Source organism: Manis javanica, chromosome 11, assembly GCF_040802235.1.
Source record: "Manis javanica isolate MJ-LG chromosome 11, MJ_LKY, whole genome shotgun sequence".
NCBI classification, from domain to species: domain Eukaryota; kingdom Metazoa; phylum Chordata; class Mammalia; order Pholidota; family Manidae; genus Manis; species Manis javanica.
The window spans coordinates 105,560,797-105,579,083 of NC_133166.1; the positions used below are offsets into that span (position 1 = coordinate 105,560,797).

The 18,287-nt window shown below is 57.1% G+C and overlaps 1 protein-coding gene across 2 annotated transcripts; it reads left to right on the plus strand.

The window, feature by feature from the left end:
• The first annotated feature begins 754 nt into the window (after window positions 1-754).
• On the plus strand, window positions 755-3,635 carry PHLDA3 (pleckstrin homology like domain family A member 3). 2 transcript variants are annotated; one of them, XM_017673621.3, is made up of 3 exons: window positions 755-1,583; window positions 2,014-2,090; window positions 2,973-3,635. In XM_017673621.3, exon 1 carries the CDS (start codon window positions 1,140-1,142, stop codon window positions 1,515-1,517), a length of 378 nt encoding a protein of 125 aa, XP_017529110.1. In that variant the 5' UTR covers window positions 755-1,139; the 3' UTR covers window positions 1,518-1,583; window positions 2,014-2,090; window positions 2,973-3,635. The 2 variants fall into 2 exon arrangements, with proteins under 2 accessions (XP_017529110.1, XP_017529111.1); XM_017673622.3 differs by lacking the exon at window positions 2,014-2,090 and having other exon boundaries at window positions 761-1,583.
• The last annotated feature ends 14,652 nt before the right edge of the window (window positions 3,636-18,287 follow it).

The following is an 18,287-nucleotide window of genomic DNA, read 5'->3' on the forward strand; positions in this document are numbered from 1 at the left end:
CATCAGAACTCCATGAAATAATAAATTAATCCTCCGAAGAGGATATGGGAAAACCACAGGAGGATAGTGAAGTTGCCCACCGTGGGCAGGACACCACAGTCAGGGCGGAGGAGTTAAGGTTTGAATCCAACTCTGCAAAGCTCCCGTGTCTATGCAGAAAGGGGCTGAGTGACCTCAGGGTTCCTCTCTCCGCAGGGCGCAGTGGAGTCTCAGTGCCTCCCCCGGGGCCACTTGGGGTAGAAGGAGGGGGTGGGCCGCGCAGGTAGAGACAGCGGGGGGGCAGCCCCTGCTGAGCGGGACACAGAGAAATGTGCCGGTGGGGGAAGAACCCAACATCGGCTTGATTCCCACCGTTCCCCCGGATCTTCCTCATTTTTCTGATTGCACGGTGCCAATGGGGAGCTGGCCTAGCAGGGACAGGGGCAGAGGCTGGACGCCAGGACTCCTGGGAAGCATCCCGCAGCACCCAGCCGGCGCGCGCCGCGCAGCTGCCAACCGGTGCCCCTGCGCGGCCGCGGAGCAAGACGACGCTCTCCCACCAACAGCGAGCCTCTCGTCTAGGAGGCGCTTCTGCCTCTCTCCCGCTCCCCGCACCGCCTGCCCGGCGTCCCGGGACTGGAGGAGCTGCGGCTCCTAGGAGCGCAGACCCGACGCCGGAGGCTTGGTCAGTTGGCTGAGCAGCCCCCTGCTCGGCCCTGCCCTGCCCGCCCGGCGCCCAGTCCCTCGGGTGGGTGGCGGCGGCCCCGCCCCCGGGCCCCGTCCGGGCGGGTGCGCGACGCGGAGGGGAGGGCCGGCCGGGGCAGGAATGCGCGGCGGGCGGCGCAGCAGGCGAGCGGCGGAACATGTAAGGGCACATCCCGCGAGCTGCCGCCCTGCGCGCACACCGAGCCCAGGGAGCCAGCGAGCGGGCGCAGCGCGAGCGGGCAGCCGGGCTGTCAGCCGGGAAGCCGCGGAGGCACCACGCAGCGGCGGGGCAGGGGAGCCCCGGGGGTGCTGAGCGGGCGGTGGGCACCTGCGCCCGCCGCCGAGGCAGCGGAGTCCCGAGGACCAGGCGGCGGGCGCCCCGGGCAGCCGGGGCGCAGACGGGCAGGGCGCCGGAATCCGCGCTGCGCGCAGCTCTCCCGAGACCCCGGGCGCCCATGACGGCCGCGGCGACCGTGCTCAAGGAGGGCGTGCTGGAGAAGCGCAGCGGCGGGCTGCTGCAGCTCTGGAAGCGGAAGCGCTGCGTGCTCACGGAGCGCGGGCTGCAGCTCTTCGAGGCCAAGGGCGCGGGCGGCCGGCCCAAGGAGCTCAGCTTCGCCCGCATCAAGGCCGTGGAATGCGTGGAGAGCACCGGGCGCCACATCTACTTCACGCTGGTGACCGAGGGCGGCGGCGAGATCGACTTCCGCTGCCCCCTCGAGGATCCTGGCTGGAACGCGCAGATCACCCTCGGCTTGGTCAAGTTCAAAAACCAGCAGGCCATCCAGACAGTGCGGGCCCGGCAGAGCCTCGGGGCTGGGACCCTTGTGTCCTAAACCGCCAGGCTCACTGTCTTAACCCTCATGCCCCCCGCCGAGGTGCACGCAGGGCCCAGAGGTCAGGTAAGCGCCCAGGGTATGGGGCCCTCCTTCCCTCCTTCCTCCCTTCACCTCCTTCCTGTACCTAGAGAACTGGGGACTCCCACCACTTTGTGCTTCAAAGGTGGGCCATCCTAGGGCCAACAGGGTTTCCAGAGGCAGCATGGGAGGCCTGGGCCCAGGCCAGGGCTGGACTTTCCCCAGGGAGTGCCAGGCAGGAGGGTCTGAATGTGGTCCAGGTGTCTGAGACCTGGTAAGGACCACTGGTAAGGTGGGTGGGCCTTCCCCCACGTTGTTTCCGCCCTGCTGCAGGGACAGGGAGGCTGGCCTGCAGCTCCCCTCAGCGGCTGGGCCTCTGCCCTGACCCAGGGCAGGGCTCCTGGGCTGTGGCCTTCTTGGAGCTGGAAAGAACCGAGGGTGGGATGAACCTAAGTTTGCCCCTTTCCTCTGCTAGGAGGAGCCCTCCTCAGAGAAGAGCTTGAGCTGGAAGCAGGGCAGAAAAACAGCCTCCCTCAGCTTCCCTCTCTTCAGGTATTGGGAACGGAACCCAAGTGTCCCTGCCCTCGAGCTGGGGCCTCAGTGGGGGGATGGGGGTGCTCGGCCTGGCAGGGCCGGCGGCTTCACCACCCAGCCTTGACCACAGGTTGTGGGTCCTGAGCTGAGCTGCTGGCACCCCAGGAGAGCTGGAGGGTGGGCAGATCAGTCCAGAGGCCAGGCCACCGATGCCAAGGAGGTGGGCTGCCTGCCCCTGAGTGCCAGCCAATGCCCGACTGGGCCAAAGAAGGAGAGACTGGAGGAGGGCTGGGCATAGGGCAGGGTGGATAGATGGGTGCGGGATGGGGCCATAATTTGCTATTTGTGATGTCTTAATCCCTTTGAGCAGTGGGGCAGGGGTGAGGGACGGACGTGTGGTCAGGAAGGCCCAGGGGAGGGACCAGGAATAGAACCTAGAAGCCCTGGCTCCCAGCCCTGTGCCCTCTTCCCCAGATGCCACTCCTTCCCCGTGGAAACTAGGAACAGGGCTGAGGAAGGATTTGTATCACTCCAGTTTTAGTCTCTCTGGTGGAAACCTGTATTCCCCTTGCCCCCTTCTCCCACGCTACCTCAGTCTCCCTGCTGTGCAGCTTGTCCACCTTGACAAGCAGCATCGCAGGGATCCTGGGGGCCCTACCTGGTGCCATGCACCCCTCGGCCCTCCTAAGTCCCCCTCATGCTGGAGAGGCTGGGCTAAGGCACACGTGCTGTGCTGAGAATGATCCGCACCGACCCCTCAGGCCGCAGGGGGCTGCGAGGAAGCAAGCCCCATTTCTCTCCATGTGGAGAACTTCAGGAAGCTCTGGTGTAAAACAGCTCGTAGTGGATACTTGTTACCCCGGTGCCACCCCGACCCTAACTGCTGTTCTCTCTTGCCAGCATCCCTGTGCCTTTGGGCTCATAGGGGCACCACCCTGCTCCATGTGGCAAGGCAGAAGCCGTGGTCTGTGGAGGAGGCATTGCAGCTGAAGGAATGGATGGGGTCTGGGAGGAGGGCAGAAGGCCACACAGGGCTGAGGATGAAGATTCAGTCCCTGGACGTAATCGACTCTCAGGATGTACCAGCTCTGGTCTTCTGGCCACAGGCCTGCCTCATCAGTCATGATGGAGGGCTGGCCTCAAAGCCCCTGCCCGCAGTGGCCCTGCCATTTGTCCTGCAGACTACTGCTCCTCCCTGGCGTGGTGCCGTGCCCGGAGGAGGGCATTCCCCTGTGGAGCACTGACCCGGTGCCTCAGGACTCAGGACACCAGCGTGGTACCCAGGAGAGGAACAGCCCTGAGATTGCCTCAGGACTCACCTTGGTGGGGAGGGGGTGGCTGATGGGCCTGTGGCCCGCACCTGGGGGTCTCCTGCTGCTTAGGTCCTTCTGGGACCCCCACCTGTCCAGGCTTCTCTTTGCACACGTGTTCCCCCACCTCCTTCCCTCTTGCCCCCGCAGTGGTGTTAGCCCTGGAGGTGGTGGGGTAGGGTGGGGTCTGGCCGTTACCATTTCATGCCTATCTCAAAATGAAGATGCCCCACAAAGGGCAGTGACCACACTGTTTGCTGAGTGAGTCTTTGCCCACGAGACCCAGTGCCTGGAGCATCCCTCCCCTCTCCCCATCTTTCCTAATTCGTGGCCCTACCTGAAATCTGCAGCCTGGATGGGGAGATACTGTGACTCCAGAAGACACAGCCTCAGTGGTCCTTCAAGGAAGGGCCCTAAGGCTGAGACTGAGGGATGTATTCCTGGGGACGCACCCTCTGTAGCTGCCTCTTCTCCAGAAGGTGCCTCCTGTCCTGGGAGGTGGCTCTGCTTTGGGGGGCGGAGCTCGCCTCCCTGTGGTTTACACACTCAGGCTTTAAGCACTTTGTACAGGAAGTGGTCCTTACCAGTGGCTTAAAGGAATCACTTCAACCTGGGAGCAACGGAGGTACCAAGAAACAGCTGCCCTGGGTTGTGCAGAGACTATGAGCCGGGTGACCCTGAGGCTTCCCCTGCTGTAGTGAGCAGTTCTCGGCTTCCTTCGCCCCCTTGGCCACCCATTTCTGGCCTTCCTGCGGCTAACCAGTGCCCACTGCAGAGTGTCCGGGAGGAGAAAGGAGGCTGAGTGGCTCTCCGGTGATCTGCAGCCTCCTTCAGCGCCTGCTTGAGCTTCCCACCGGTTCTGTTCCCCATCACATGTCTCCTTCCTCTCTGTCCTGTCACCCAGTACCTGAGAGCCCTCAGGAGCATCTTGCTCATGAGATTCGTAAACTATACCTTGCAACTGAATAAGAATTTACAAATTATAAAGGCAGGCTTACAAGTATTATCTCACTGGGCTTTGGCTACACAGTCACCTTCATCTCAGTGCTGAGCGTCGTCTGGGCTCCCGAGCGCCGTGATCACGTGGTGATGTCTGCCACGGGCTTGGGGCAGGGACTGTACCTGTACCAGGCAGCACATGTACAGCAGCAGAGGGTGGGGAGAGGGCGGGGAGAAGACGGTGTTCCTGCCTTCATTAGGGTTGTGTGACTGGGCAAAGGTTAGCTTCTCCGTCCTCCTATAAAAGAGCAGCCTCTGAAATAGGATCATTGCTCTTTGAATCAAACCTGGGGTGACCAGTGGTGTGGATTCCAGCATGAAGAAAGGAGGTGTCCAGGCCGCTCGAAATGGCAGTGTTTGTGAGCAGATGGAATAGGGGTGCAAGGCACACTCATGCAGCAAAAATGTACATGTATTTTAAGTGCCTCTTATTGGCCAGGTGCTATGCTTAGCATTTGGGGTGCAGAGATGAAAAAGAAATAATCTGAACCCTGCTCTGGAGGAGCCCAGAATCTAGTGGGAAGACAAAATGATAGCTGGTGCCAAAAGAGTGGAGCGTGAGTGGCTGGGGAGCCCTGGGCACTTCCTGCTCTGCCCTGCTCTGTGTTGGCCTCAGCAGAGTTCAGAAGAATCATTCTGGGCGTCTGGCTGCAAAGGGCAGTGGGGAGCAGCCAGGTGTCAAGGGCAGGGGCCACACACGAGTGGAGGGGGAGGCAGGCTCCAGTCTCTGGAGGGGCACCCAGCCCTGTGGCTCCCGCCATGCTCCACTCAGCCTCTCCCATTGCTGGTGAGTCCCAGCCCCTCTGAAGTGCGTACTTCTGTTGGCACGCTTAGCACAGCCCCCAGAATGTGGTAGGTCCTCAGTGCACGCAGGTGGAGGGCATGGTGATGGCGCTGGTCACGTTCTACCACTGGTAAGAGCTGCATAGTTCCCAAAGTCTCCGAGAACTCAGCACAGAGATCTGGAGCTCACATACCAAGTTTTGGTTTTTAAAAGACATGTGACCCAGCTGGGGCGCCTCTGTTTCTCCGCTGGGGAAAGAGATGGCCTGCTTCTTGGGTCCAGGGTTGTCTTCACTGCTCTTGCAAGTCTGAATTCTGAATCTGGAGCACAGGAATGCTTGGCTGGGCCACACAGTAGGGTCCAGTCCTGTTTGGGGGCACAAATGGGCCCTGACAGTGCCAGCAGACAGGCACGAGATGGAAAAACTGCTCAGATGGGCCTGAGGACGCTGTGCGGCCAGGGAGGGGCTGCTGCCAACTTCTCCCCCACTGCCCTGGAAGCCATGGCCTCACCCCCGCCCCACATGTGAGTCATCAGTGGGAAAATGAGAGGGCAAGTCACAGCCCAGAGTCGGGAGGCCAGTAAGGCTGGGGCGGGGAGGCCGGAGGAGAAGGGATGGCGCGTCCTGGTCTGGGTGAGCCGTGCTGGGGCTGAGGCTTTGGCAAGAGGGAGCCTGTTGCAGGACTGAGAACGAGATGGGTGGGAAGGGCCAGGATTAGAACCCGCGAGCTGGGGCTGCAGCAGGAGAGTGGGCGGGTAGATCTAGGCCTTATGGTGCGCAACCCGGAAATCTGGCCTTTTCCAGAAATTGAGGGTGTTCTGGTGGCCATGGGCAGTTGTCCTCCAGGGCCAGGGCCCAAGGGCTCTGGCAAGACTGTGTGTTTTGCTCTGTGCCAAGCGGCTGTGAGGCTGCACGGTGAGCCCCGATTTGGCCTCCTGCAGTCTCCATGCTCCAGTCCTCACGCCGCAGTCCGCCTGAGTGCTCCATCCACGATGCAGTTCATTCTCCCGGCTGCAGAGGTGAAAGTCCGGGCTCCTACGAAGTGAGGTCTCCACCACCAGGGCTCTCCTGGGGTCTGTCCCACAGGCCGCACGCCCAGGCTCCCTGCATGCAGAGCGCCCCGTTCCAGGCCCAGCCAAGGCTGCCACCCACCTCCAGGCCTTTGCACCAGCGCTCCTCCCACACGTTCCTGCAGCCTTTACTCGCCAGCTGTGAGGAGCCCCGCCTGCTCTGCCTGCAGTCCAGGCTGAGTGGCCGCCCTCCCCTCGGTGCCACCAGAGCTCCTGCATTAGTCACACTGCAGGGCAGTTGCCAGCTGTGGTCTGTCTGTCCTACTAGACAGTCAGCTGCTGTCATTTGTATATTCCTGCTGCCTCAAAGTATCCAGTGCACAGCAGGTTCTTAGTAATAATGATGGCAAATGATATGTAGTACTTACTCTGTGCCAGGCAGGGATCCAAGGAATGTGCAATTACTGAATCATGTAATGCTACGAAAGCTCTGAGAGGCCGTGTTATCATTATGACTCCCATGTGTTACACTAAGAAACAGGCCCAGAGAGGTTAAATGACTTGTTCAGAGTCACCCGGCAGCTAAGTGGTAGAGAGTGGATTCAGCCATGTCAGTGGGCCGCTAGGCATGGGCTCTTAACCCTATACCAAATGATTAATTCTTCCTGGATGAGGGAATGAGTGAATGGATGAATGAATGAACCCGCAGTTTCACTGGGAGGGAGGAGCTCGGAGGCAAGACGGAGAATGGAGCCCTGAGCAGTGAGGACGGTGCTTGGGCTGAGAAGGGGGCCATCTGTGTGCTGGGGAGGGGGAGGTTTCATGGAGCAAGTGGCTGCAGCCAGTCCTTGAAATAAGGGTGGTCTCACTGCAGGAGGGGACACCAGGAGGTGTCCTGGGAGTTGGGAGGAATGAGGCCCTGGGCAGGACAAGCCTGGAAGAGCGAGAGCCCCAGGGGAGGAAGAGGCGGCAAGAACACGGCCGACCAACGGTGCCAGGCTCAGATGGGGTCCTGTGCGGCCCCAAACGCTGTCTGTCACCTGGCCTGGGTAAAGGGCCTCCCCCTCCTGCAGGGTCAAGGGCTCTGTGCTGAGCTGTTGTGACACGGTGCTTCCCTGTTCCCGGAAGCCTGAAGGCAGGGCTCACCCTCTGTGGGGCTGAGTGACCAACCCCGTTTGCTTGGGACTCCCTTACTTTTAGCACTGAAAGCTCTGTACCCCCAGGGGCCCCTCAGTCCTGGGCAGTACGGGAGAGTTGGTCACCCACCCCTGCCGCAGGGCCAGGAAGAGCTGCCTCTCCCTCCCAGTCAGCTCTGCCCACAGCACTTGGCCCCGCCGAGAGGCCCCGAAAGAGCTCAAACCTCTTGGCAGCAGTGCCGCGAACCAGGGCACCCCCACCCCCGACTCAGGCACCAGGGGAGCTTCCTGCCATCCTGGGGGGGATGGGGAGACAGGCCCGCAGCTGCCAGGAGGGAGAGCCGGGTGTCCTCAGGGAGCTCCAAGCAGCTCTGCCCCTACCCAGCAGCAGTGCCATTCAATTCACCTCAGCCTCAGTATCAGCGGTCCCCTTACAGGAGAAGCCTGTCCCAACTCCTAAGGTAATCGAGGTGGAGAGGATAACAAGGGAAGGGAGGGGACTGTCTCCCACACTTACAGGTGGGGACAGCTGTGAGGGGTGGCCAGGGGGCTGCAGGGAACATCTGAGGTGGTCCTTGAATGGAGGAGAGTAGGCTAGGATTCTATCAGAGAGAGGTGGGCAGGCAAGGCTTTCTGGGGAAAGAAATCGCTAGTGCGAAGGTGCCCGAGCTGGTAAAGGTAAGGTGGCACAGGCCACACAGACAGGTCTGCATGGAACCCGGGGCTGCGACAGCTGGGCACAGAGGAGGTGGGCTCACTGGGAGCCCCCGAACACTGGCCATGCGCCCTCACTTCTTTTCCAGGCAGTGGGGAGCCTATCACAAAGCTTCTGGTCTGAATAAACCTGCCCCCTTCACTGTTTTTACCAAAACACAGTTCATTGAAAAAAGTGTGAAAGGGCAGGACATAGAAAGAAGAAAACAAATACCACTCTTTATGTTCCCATCTCTCAGAAAATCTCTTGTTATCGTTTGGTGTTTTCCTTCTACATTTATTTCTATGCTAATAAATATGTAATGTATAATTATTACATGTGATATAATATGTCATTATTTTCCACTCATGGAGTCATAGTATGTGTACTCTATTACATCCTGATTTTTAAAATTTATAATATATTACGTTTTGAGGCCATGGCATCAAGTATTTTAATGCCCGCATGTCATCCTATTCTACTTACTGTTATTTATTTGACAAACTATCTCTTATTGTTGGACACCCACGCTCTTTCAGGTTTTTTCTCTATTCTATATGAGGCTGCAATGAACATTTGCATACTTAAATCTCTGCGTTTCTGGTAGTTTCTTCAGCAGAATTCTTAGTGTTTAATGGCTGGGTCCCCTTTGGAGTACAGGGGAGGGGTGCGGTGAGCTGGGTTTTAGAAGGTGCTGGTGGTCATGGAGAAGGCAGACGCTGGGAGCAGGGAAATCGGTTAGGAGGTGATGAGGCCTGAAGCGGTGAGGATGGAAAGGGAAGGTGGGAGACGAGCTACTGCCTAGTTGGGGAACGCCCACTACGGGGTGGGTAGGAAGGCTCCTGGTGTCCCCGCATGGAGGGATTCAGGTAGCAGTGAAAACCTTACATTCTCATCACAGGCCAAAGTGAGAATTCCTGCTGGGTCTCCTCTTAGCTGTGTTATTTGGGCAAGTTATTTGGCACCCCATGAGAAGGGGAATGATGATAGCCCACTCCCTGGGGTCGTTGTGAGGCAGGCGAGAGACTGCCTGCAAGCAGGTAAGGCACCTGTCTGTCATTATCAGCACGTGATAATCCCCCAGCCATCTTGCTGACCTCATCCTATTAGAAAGCTGCATGTAATTAATGGTTTAAATTAGCAACATCCAGCCTTAACCTAATGCTGGCACCTAGCCTCGTGGAGTGCATCTCAACGTGCTAGATTTACGTTGCTCCAAGATAAGCATGTTTGCCTCTTACAGATGATGCTCAGAGAAGTAAAGCCGCGGCACAGATCAGATTCGGGCCCCCCAACTTGCCCCACTGTGGATAAAGTGAAGGTTCCTGTGGCCAGGATTCTCACCTGGCCCTGGTCAGCATGCTCACTACACACGTGTGGGCAATGCGCTGCTATTGACTCTATATAAAGAGCTCCGCCCAGTGCTCTGGGTGACACGGTGGCACGGCTGCAAGGCTGCAGGAGAGCAGAGACTGGTGTGGTGGCAGCGCCGAGGACAGGGACTGAGAGGGCTATGGGGACAGAGAGGCCCAGAGGCAGAGACTGGCCTGCTGCACAGAGTGGATGGGAGTTTGTTGATTGACCTGCCACCATGGGAATAAAGGTAGGTATGGACCCTTTCACCCCAAGAACGTTCCATTGTTATTTTGTGGTCTCATTGATTCCATAGTGAACTTGCCTGGGGCTGAAACCCACTGGCAAGACACCCCTGCTCCTCTCAGTACGTCCCTGGGCCTCCTGCTTAGAAGTGAGAACGGAGAGAGCAGGCGAGGCTCCGTTGAGAGACCACTGTCATCGATCACGCTGCATGGTCACTGACCCGGGGCTGCACAGGGGGCTCTAGGCCCTGACACACATGCCCTGTCCTGCTGCGAGGGAGAGGGCACGTTACACAGCTTGTCTGAGTTCACAGAGCATGTTGCTCACCAAGCCAGGAGCAGAACGTGGGAGTCTGGCCCAGGCCATTCTCGGGGAGCCCTTGGCTGGCTCCCTGTTGTGAGGGAGGGGGGCCTCCGTGCTTACTGAGACAACACAGGGAGAAAAGCTGCACCCAGAGAGCAACTCTAAAGTGCCGACAGCATCGATTAGTTCTACTTGGCTGGGGTGGTCAGGGCTGCAGCTTGGAGCGTCAGCTATTTATGCACAGGGAGACTTCAGGCTGCTTGCCCCACTTCCGAAACACCTACGGCTGGGTGGTCCCCCGGACAGGCCCAGCCAGCCTGGCCTATTCCTCCAGTAGGAGGAAGCCTAGGCCCCTCCTGGTGAGGTCTTTGGGAAACCCCTCCCCCACCCTCACCTTCTCACCCTGTAATCTCTGTCATCACCCCGGGTTTCTCTCTGGGACTCTGACTACTAAATCTTCAGATGTGACCTCATATCATCCCAGCAGTCTGTGAGGTTGGAAGGGCTAAGAATTTTTTCTGATAGATTAAAGATGATAAATCTATGGCCTGGAGAAGTAAACCACCCTCCGCATGGCTGAGGCAGGGTCCCTGATCAAATACCGTCTGCAATGAAGACAAATGTTCCCACTCAGGCCTGTTGCTACAGGCTAGGGCATGGACACAGCTGGGCCATTTGGGAGTTTAGGGAGGGGATAGTCTCTCTGCTCTTTCTCTTTGGCTTCTTCTGGGTGCCTGGGGACTCCCGTCAGCTGGCTTCCAAGACCCCTCTGTGGCCAGCACCCCCTGTGGGTTGAGATTCCTTCAACAGAAAAGGTACTGATAAGGCCAGCAGTGCCTGGGAGGCCCTGGGTCCACCTTGCTCTGCCCAGTGCTTCTGAGTTCCCAGATCCAAAGCCAACCTGCAGCCTGCTGAGAGGTACACCCCACTTCAGCAGCCAGCCACCTGTTCCTTTGCTCAGCTGCTCCTGGGCCTGGGAAGAGCCCAGCTGCTGGAACTGACTTGAAGCAGCTTTCTGATTCACTGTCCTCAGCCGGAAGGTGTGGAAGGTACAGGGGGCGGGGCCTGTGTTTCCTTATCGTGCTCAATCCTGGATCATCAGGGAGACTGGCACATAGTAGGTGCTCAGTAAAGACTGTGGGAAGAACGAATGTGTGTGTGTGTCTGTACTGTGTTGGGGGCTTATGGCCTCCTCAGGCAAGTGTGTGGATGAGGAGAGGACATGGGCTGGGCTCCTGAGAGCTCCTGGCACACTTCAGATAAGTAGAGCCTGGAGCAGTTGGGTGGGTGTGTGGGGAGGACAATGGTGGCGCTCAGCAGAAGTGTTGGCAGCTGGGCCACAGAGGCAGCACCTCAGGGTCCTCATTCAGGCGGGGCCATCTCTCAGCCCTGTGACCTTGGGTAAGTTCCTCCTTGCTGGGCCTAGCTTTCCTCACATGTAAAAGGATGGAGCTGAAGTAAGCCAGTGGATTCCAAATCCAGTGGATGGCCAGAATCTCCTGGGTGCTTGTTAACAGCACAGAACCCTGGCCCTACCCTGCAACCCACTAAATCGGAACCTCTGGGGCAGGGGCCCAGGAATCAATATGTTTAATAGTCTCCCATGGTGATTCTGAAGCTGCCAGCCCAAGGGAACGATGCTCTCTAGCCTCCGACAGGCATCAGGGACTCAGGGTGTGGAAAACTCATGGCTGCAGTCCTGGCCCTGGGGTTTGGGGCTCAGGGGCCTGGCAGAGATTTACTGAGCAGAGCCTGCTGAATAGTGTTACACAGAGACAAACACACCTTGCAAGCTCATATATGCCCACTTGGCCTCAGATGCCAGGCCCTGAGGAGTGCCATCTGGCAGCAGCAGCCGTCACATTCCTCCACTACCTGTGTCTTCCTCAGGCTGCGGCTTGTCTGTCTTCACTGGATCCCACACTCACTGAAACACTCCCTGGGGAAGGGGGCCCACATGCACACTTGGCCTCTGGCCACACTTTACCGTCTGGATCTCAGTTTTCATAAAGGAACAATAATTCTTTCCTCCAGGAATACTATGTACATAAATAAAGTCAAGAAGGCAACATAAGGGAGTGTGTTGGAAAATGCAAACCACAGAGTACATTGGTTCCCTTAGGTCGGCTCTCTGTGAGGCAGCCTCTCTGCTCTGCTCTTCACAACAGAACTCGATGCTTTTCTCCAGCCTCTGTCCCTGACTCGACCTAGTCCCTACTGTTCCTTTGAGACTCAACGTGGGGGTCCTGGTGGCAGGCAGACCCTAATATTCTCCCAGGGACCTCTGTCTCTTGATACACTTGTATAAATCCTTTCCCTTGGAGTGAATTAGCCTAGTGACTTGCTTCTAATCACAGAACAGGAGAGGATGTACCTTCTGTGATCAGGCACATAAGTCTGTGATTTCCATCTTGCCCTTTCTGACTCTCTCCTTTGCTCATTTTGATGAGCAAACTGCTGTGTTAGAAAGGCCCTCATGGTCAGGACTGAGGTGGACTCCGGCTAAGAGCCCACGGGGAACTGAATCCCACCAACAACCGTGTGAGTTTGGGAGCAGGTCCTTTCCCAGTCAGGCCGTCAGGGGACCCCACTCCTGCTGCACCTGATTGCTGCCTGGTGAGCCCCTGAAGCAGAGGTCCAGCTAGGCATGCCTGGACGCCTGCCCCATAAAAAACCAATAAACATGTGTTGTCTTACACCATGCGGTTTGTGAGCATCTGCTACATCGCAGTTGATAACTAACAAGGATGCCTTCTTCCGTGGCTCTCCTCCTACCCCCAGTGGGCCCGGTGCCCGTCCTCTGCCTTTGGTTTGCTAGTTTGTCTCTGTCTCTAGGTAGGGACCACATTCTCTTGATCTTTTCTCTCTAGTGCCTGGCCCTCTGCCTGCCACACTGTGTTTGCTACAGGACAGAGATTCTAGGATTTCTCTCTCTCCTCCTGACCTCTCCCAAGATCTGACATTTTGCCTTTTCAGAAAGTGGGTCAGGTCCCCCTGAGAGGCCTGACTAGTGGAAGATGCCAGAGTGCCCTGGGCTGTGGCAGGGGCCAAGTGAACGCAGAGAAGATGCGCAGGGCTCAGCCTAGTGGTCTTGGAGGCCGCATGAGCCACCCAAAGCCGGGAGCTGGCACTGCAGAAGAGGGGGGCCATACCATCTCCCACTTGGACGACGTACCTTCTCCAGTTGGCCTGCTTAGCACAGGACATCCTACCTGCCTACCTCAGGACATCCTGGGATATTTCCACGCTAGAATGATGTCCTCGTCCATTAAACGAGCTATTCCAATGGCAGGGAAGATGAACTCTGAAAAAGAAACTGTCCAACACAACAGAGAAAGAGAGCCACTTTGCAAGGGCCAGGGCCAGGCACATGCTCTCTTCATTCCATCAGGCAAAGGGTGGGCAGCCAATAGTTTCCTGTGGCTACTATAACAATTTACTGCACATTTGGTGGCTTAAAGCACCAGACATTTATTCTTTCGCAGTTCTGGGGGCCAGAGGTCCAAAATCAGTATCGGGCTGATCTGGGCTGAAATCAAGGTGTTGGCAGCGCTGTGCTCCACGTGGAGGCTCCAGGTAAGAATCGGTCCCTTGCCTCTTCCAGTGGCTCCAGGTGTCCTTGGGCTTGTGGCCACATCATCTGTGCTTCTGTGTGTACACTGGCTTCTCCTCTGTCATAATCTCCACGTGCCTCCCTTGTATAAAGACACTTGTGATGGCATTCACAGCCCACCTGGAAGATCCAGGATAATTTGCCCATTTCAAGGTCCTTAACATAATCCCATTTGCAAAGTCTCTGCCATGTAAAGTAACATTCATGGGTTCCAGGGACTGGAATGTGGACATTTTGGGGGGCCATTATAAGTCTACCCCAGAGAGTGTGTCCAGAACGGGAAACACTGAGGCACAGAGCAGCCCAACATCATATTCTCGTCTGGAAATGGAAGCCCGGAGTCTGAACTCGCAGACCAACTCCCTTGTCCCTGACTGCTGTCCCCAAACGAGGAGGGCCCGGGACAGACAGGACCAGCTCTGCCTTTGCCATCCTTGTAGCTGGAGTCCAGCCCCTCCTGCCCTGGGTCCCTGAGCTCCTCTTTCCTGGCCCTCACCCCCACCAGCGCCTGTGTGGGAGGCCCTGGCCACGGGACCGGGAAGTCTGGCTTCAGAGCAAGGGCTCTTTCTCTCCTGAGAGCAGCATCTTCTCTGGCACAAGCCCCACAGTGGGCGAGGCTGTACATCCCGGCCCGCCCAGGACAGCTGGGGCCCGGGCACATCCTGTGGACTTAACTCCTTGCTGGCCTGCTGACCACTCCCTGAGCCTGAGCTTCTGCTCCTGGGTGCAGTGTTGGCAAATGGCCCCAGGACTGTTTACTGAGGGACTTAAGACTGCCCATCCTGCCAAAATCCAGGAAGAGCCAGGGGCTGGTTAACCCTGGTGTGGCTGGTGAGGACCCTGGCAGGAAGGGCTGATCATCGTCAGCATCCAAACGGCCTATATGCAGAACCATCTACACCAGGCTCTGGGATGAACCACCGACCAGCCAGAAACACTGTGCTGGCCCTAGGGTGGGGCTGCTGAAATGTGTTTACTTAGCTCTCTCCTTCCCAGACTGTGTGTCTAGAGACTAGAGCCTTGTTTATCTTAGGAGATAATAATTTCTGTATAAATGGTTCGAATGATGCTGAATGTTTCCAGCTGTGCAGAATCGATCCTCCTTCCCTGCTGCCTCCGACACTGCATTCATTTGGGAAAGTTATGGAGGTTTGAAGGGTGTGAAAATGCTTCATAAAGTCAGGACATTACACACCTCAGGGACGATTATGATCAGTCTTCAAGAAGCTGGGAGCAGACACACTCCATTAGCATACTGACCATCGTAATAACCTTCTGCTGTGTGGCCTGGTGATAAAGTTTCGTGGGGCTTCCCTAACTACTAACTTATTTGAGTTTCCCCACCGCTTGGAGCAGAGGTAATCCCTTCTCACTTTGTGGATAAAGAACTTGAGAATCCAGAGACATTTAGCAATTGCTCAGAATCGCATGGGGACTGTGTGCTGTTCGTTGGAGATGGGGTCCGAGCCCAGGTGTGTGGGGCCGAGAACCAGAGCCGGGGCAGAGCGAGATGCTGAAGGGCGCAGGGAGAAGCAGGGCCGCAGGTGGGGGGGGGGGGGTGCTGGGGAACATAAATTGGATTATGAGGCCCAGAGTGAAGGTTTGGGAATTTTAAATCACTGCCCTGGGTGACTTAGGGTGGTGGCTGGGCAATCATAGCATTTTCCTGAATATGACATGAGGGCCTGTATTTCACCAGGTGCGTTGTATGGATGATAAATAATAAATACAGCAAAGGAACAGGAATGGGATGGAGGCTGTGACAGAGAATGGGAATTGTGGCTTTTAGGGAAGGGGAAAGGAGCAGGGGGCAGAGGTGTTGTGATCAGCAATGGTGCTTGCCCACCAAGCAGGCTGCAAAACGGATCCCTGCAGGTGTCGGGGCCAGCATGGGGTGGGAGGGAGGTATCAAAGCCTACGGTCACTCGGTCACCCACTCCAGGAGGCAGGCTGGGGCGTGAGCCTGCCACTTGGCCAGGCGCTGCTGGGCTATGCTCTGATCTGCTCCTCCCCCGAGCCTCAACAGAAAGACAATAGTCCCAGAGAGACTCCTTGGGACAGGACAGGGGGTGCCAGCCTGCCCAGAAGGACAAGGAGCCCTTGTGCAGGCCACAGCCTCAGATCCTGCCCCATCCCCCCCGGCCCTGGGGGATGGTCGGAAGTTCAGATCCTGTGGGGAGGCGGCTGGGAGCTGACACTGAGGGCCAGGGCTGGGGCTGGGGTCACCTGAAGGTCTGCAGGGAGCCAGGGAGGGGCTGGATAGCCAGTTCTGGGTTCCTGGACCCTGGAGGAGGCAAGGATCGGATGCCCCGCAGCTTCTGGTGGAGGCTGCAGAGTGGCCTTCTTGGAATAGAAAGGAACAGACATGCTGAGGTTCCCAGTTTTTCTCGTGTGGTCCACAAAACAGCCCTGTGCGGTATGAACGGAATGGCCCATCACTCGCCCTTTATAGACGGGGACACAGAGGTTCCATGAAGTGGCAGGTGCTACCGGAGGCCACTAGGGAGCGAGAGGAAACACCACGGTTTGTACCAGCTCTGGGCGTGGGGCTGGGCGGTGGGCTGGGAGAAGCTGTTTCTAGAGAGTGGCCTCCGGTCCGGAAGGCCGTCCGAAGGGCGGGGGCCCAGGGCCCTGTTAGCCGGTCTCGGCCTTTCGCGTCCACTCCCGCTGCCTGCCCTCCTCCGCAGGTACCGCCTGGGAGCCCGGCCCAAGCCTGCGGCGTTCCAGGGAGGGAGGCACAGGGTCCCAGCCGGGCAGCCCAAATCTCCCAGCTTTTCCTTGAAATTCCGCACACCCTGGACATTTGGCAGGAGCGCGGAATGTGCTTCGTCTGAACAATTTGTCTTTCATGGCGCATTTGCATCAATTACTCCATTGTTGCTTTGCCTTTTTCTGGACCACTGGGGCTGGCGGAGGCACTGCCAGAGCGCCGTGGGGGCGGGGCAACGTGGGGGGCGGGAGGGGCGCCCCCTGGTGGCCCATCTGCACACTCCCGTCCCGGGGACGGGCCCCAGGGGAGCTCTTAACACAGCGGCCTGATGGAATCGTCCGGCTTGACACGACCCCAGCTCCCCACTTCCCACTCTGTTCCCAGGGTCCCTGGGAGGCGTAGAAGGCACAACACAGGTGGGTCAGGCACTTCATAAAAGGAGGGGTGCTGTTTAGAAAAAAGGTACAGCCCACAGGGCCAGGGCCAGGGCTCAGCCCCTACACTACTCCTAACTCCTGTGTGGTCCTGGGTGATTGAGCACCCTCTCTGGGCCTCAGAGCCTCCTCTGTATAATGGGCGAGTTGGGGGGAGGATAGTTGTAAAATCACAGGCGTGGAAGCCTGCTATGTGGGGTCTGAAGCCTGGCTCTGCCACTTCCCAGCTGCGTGCCAGTGTTTACCCTGATGCGCCTCAGCATCTTGCTCTGTAAGATAACAGTACAGTCGACCGTCTTTATTTGTGGATTCCGTATTTACAAATCAGCCCCCTGGCTAACGGCTATTTGTGACCACCAGATCAGCATTTGTGGAACTTCCGTGTGGACGTGTGCAGTGGCCCTGAGCGTGCGGCACAGGTTCCCAGTGGAGGTCATGCGAGGTGGCACCCTGCCTTCGCCCCTCTGCTCTGGTACTGCCAACCAGTATCTTCTTTTGCGGTGTGCGTAGTAATACTTGGTTTGCACTTCTGTGCTTTTTCTTGGTGACGTTACCACCCGCGACGGCCCCAAGACACTGATGTGCAGTCTGGTGTCTGAGCACGTGAAGGCTGATGTGCCTTATGGAGAAAACCTGTGCTAGAAAAGCTTCACTCAGGCTTGAGTTACCGTGCTGTTGGCGACAAGTTCAATGTCAATCAACAATATATATTAATAAGGTGACTTTAAATAGAAACGCATAAAACAAGGTCCTGTGTCGACTGGTCGTGAAAATGTGACCAGAGGTTGGCAGGGTCTTTACCCTGTGTTTCTGCAGGAGCAGTGGTTCCGTGGCTGAGTCAGTGCCCCAGGTGACTTTGTAGAACAGAACTGATGGAGGGCAGAGACAGGAGACAAGCATCATGATTCATTTTCCAAACAAGCTGAGGTGTAAACAGTAGAGTATGAACAGGAGGGATTCCATCTTATGGCTAAGATTCCATTTAAAAAGCCAGAGAGTGAAGAGCTAAGATTCCTAATGTGGTCTTTGGTAAACAGACTACTGTAACCCACCTTACAGCAGGGCAAACAGTCTTAACCGACACACATTCCCAGAGGGAAGCCACTGTCCCGAGGAGGAGCCAGATCAGTACATTTCTTGTGTTAAGCTGATTTTGCAGAATTAGCTAGAGGACTGATAATAGAGGAGAGGAGACAAGGTGTCTCTCACTAGAGGTAAGCATCTTGAGGCCACTTGACAAGTCTACACCCCCCAGCCCTTTGTCACATTCCGGAAAAATGCCTAAAAGAGGGAACCCCCAGCCTTTCCGTGTGCCTCCTCTCTGAGGATGCCCACACTTTTTCTCTCTTTAAGTGCGTAACTTTAAACAAAGCTTTCTCACTGCTCAACTTAACTGCGTTTTGCCTCCCTGCACTTTTCCAGGGGTAAGCGGCTTTGTTTCTTTGCTATTTCATTCTATTTCTAAGCCTTCACTTAGCTCCATTTTACTCCTGTTAAGTAGGGAGGGGCTGCCTGCGGGTTCCCGTTGCCTGCCTGACCCAGAGGAACTGCAGCTGCAGGAGCTGCCTGAAAATCTCCTTTCTTTGGGAAGTTCTCAGAACGTAATGTCACTCCATCCCATG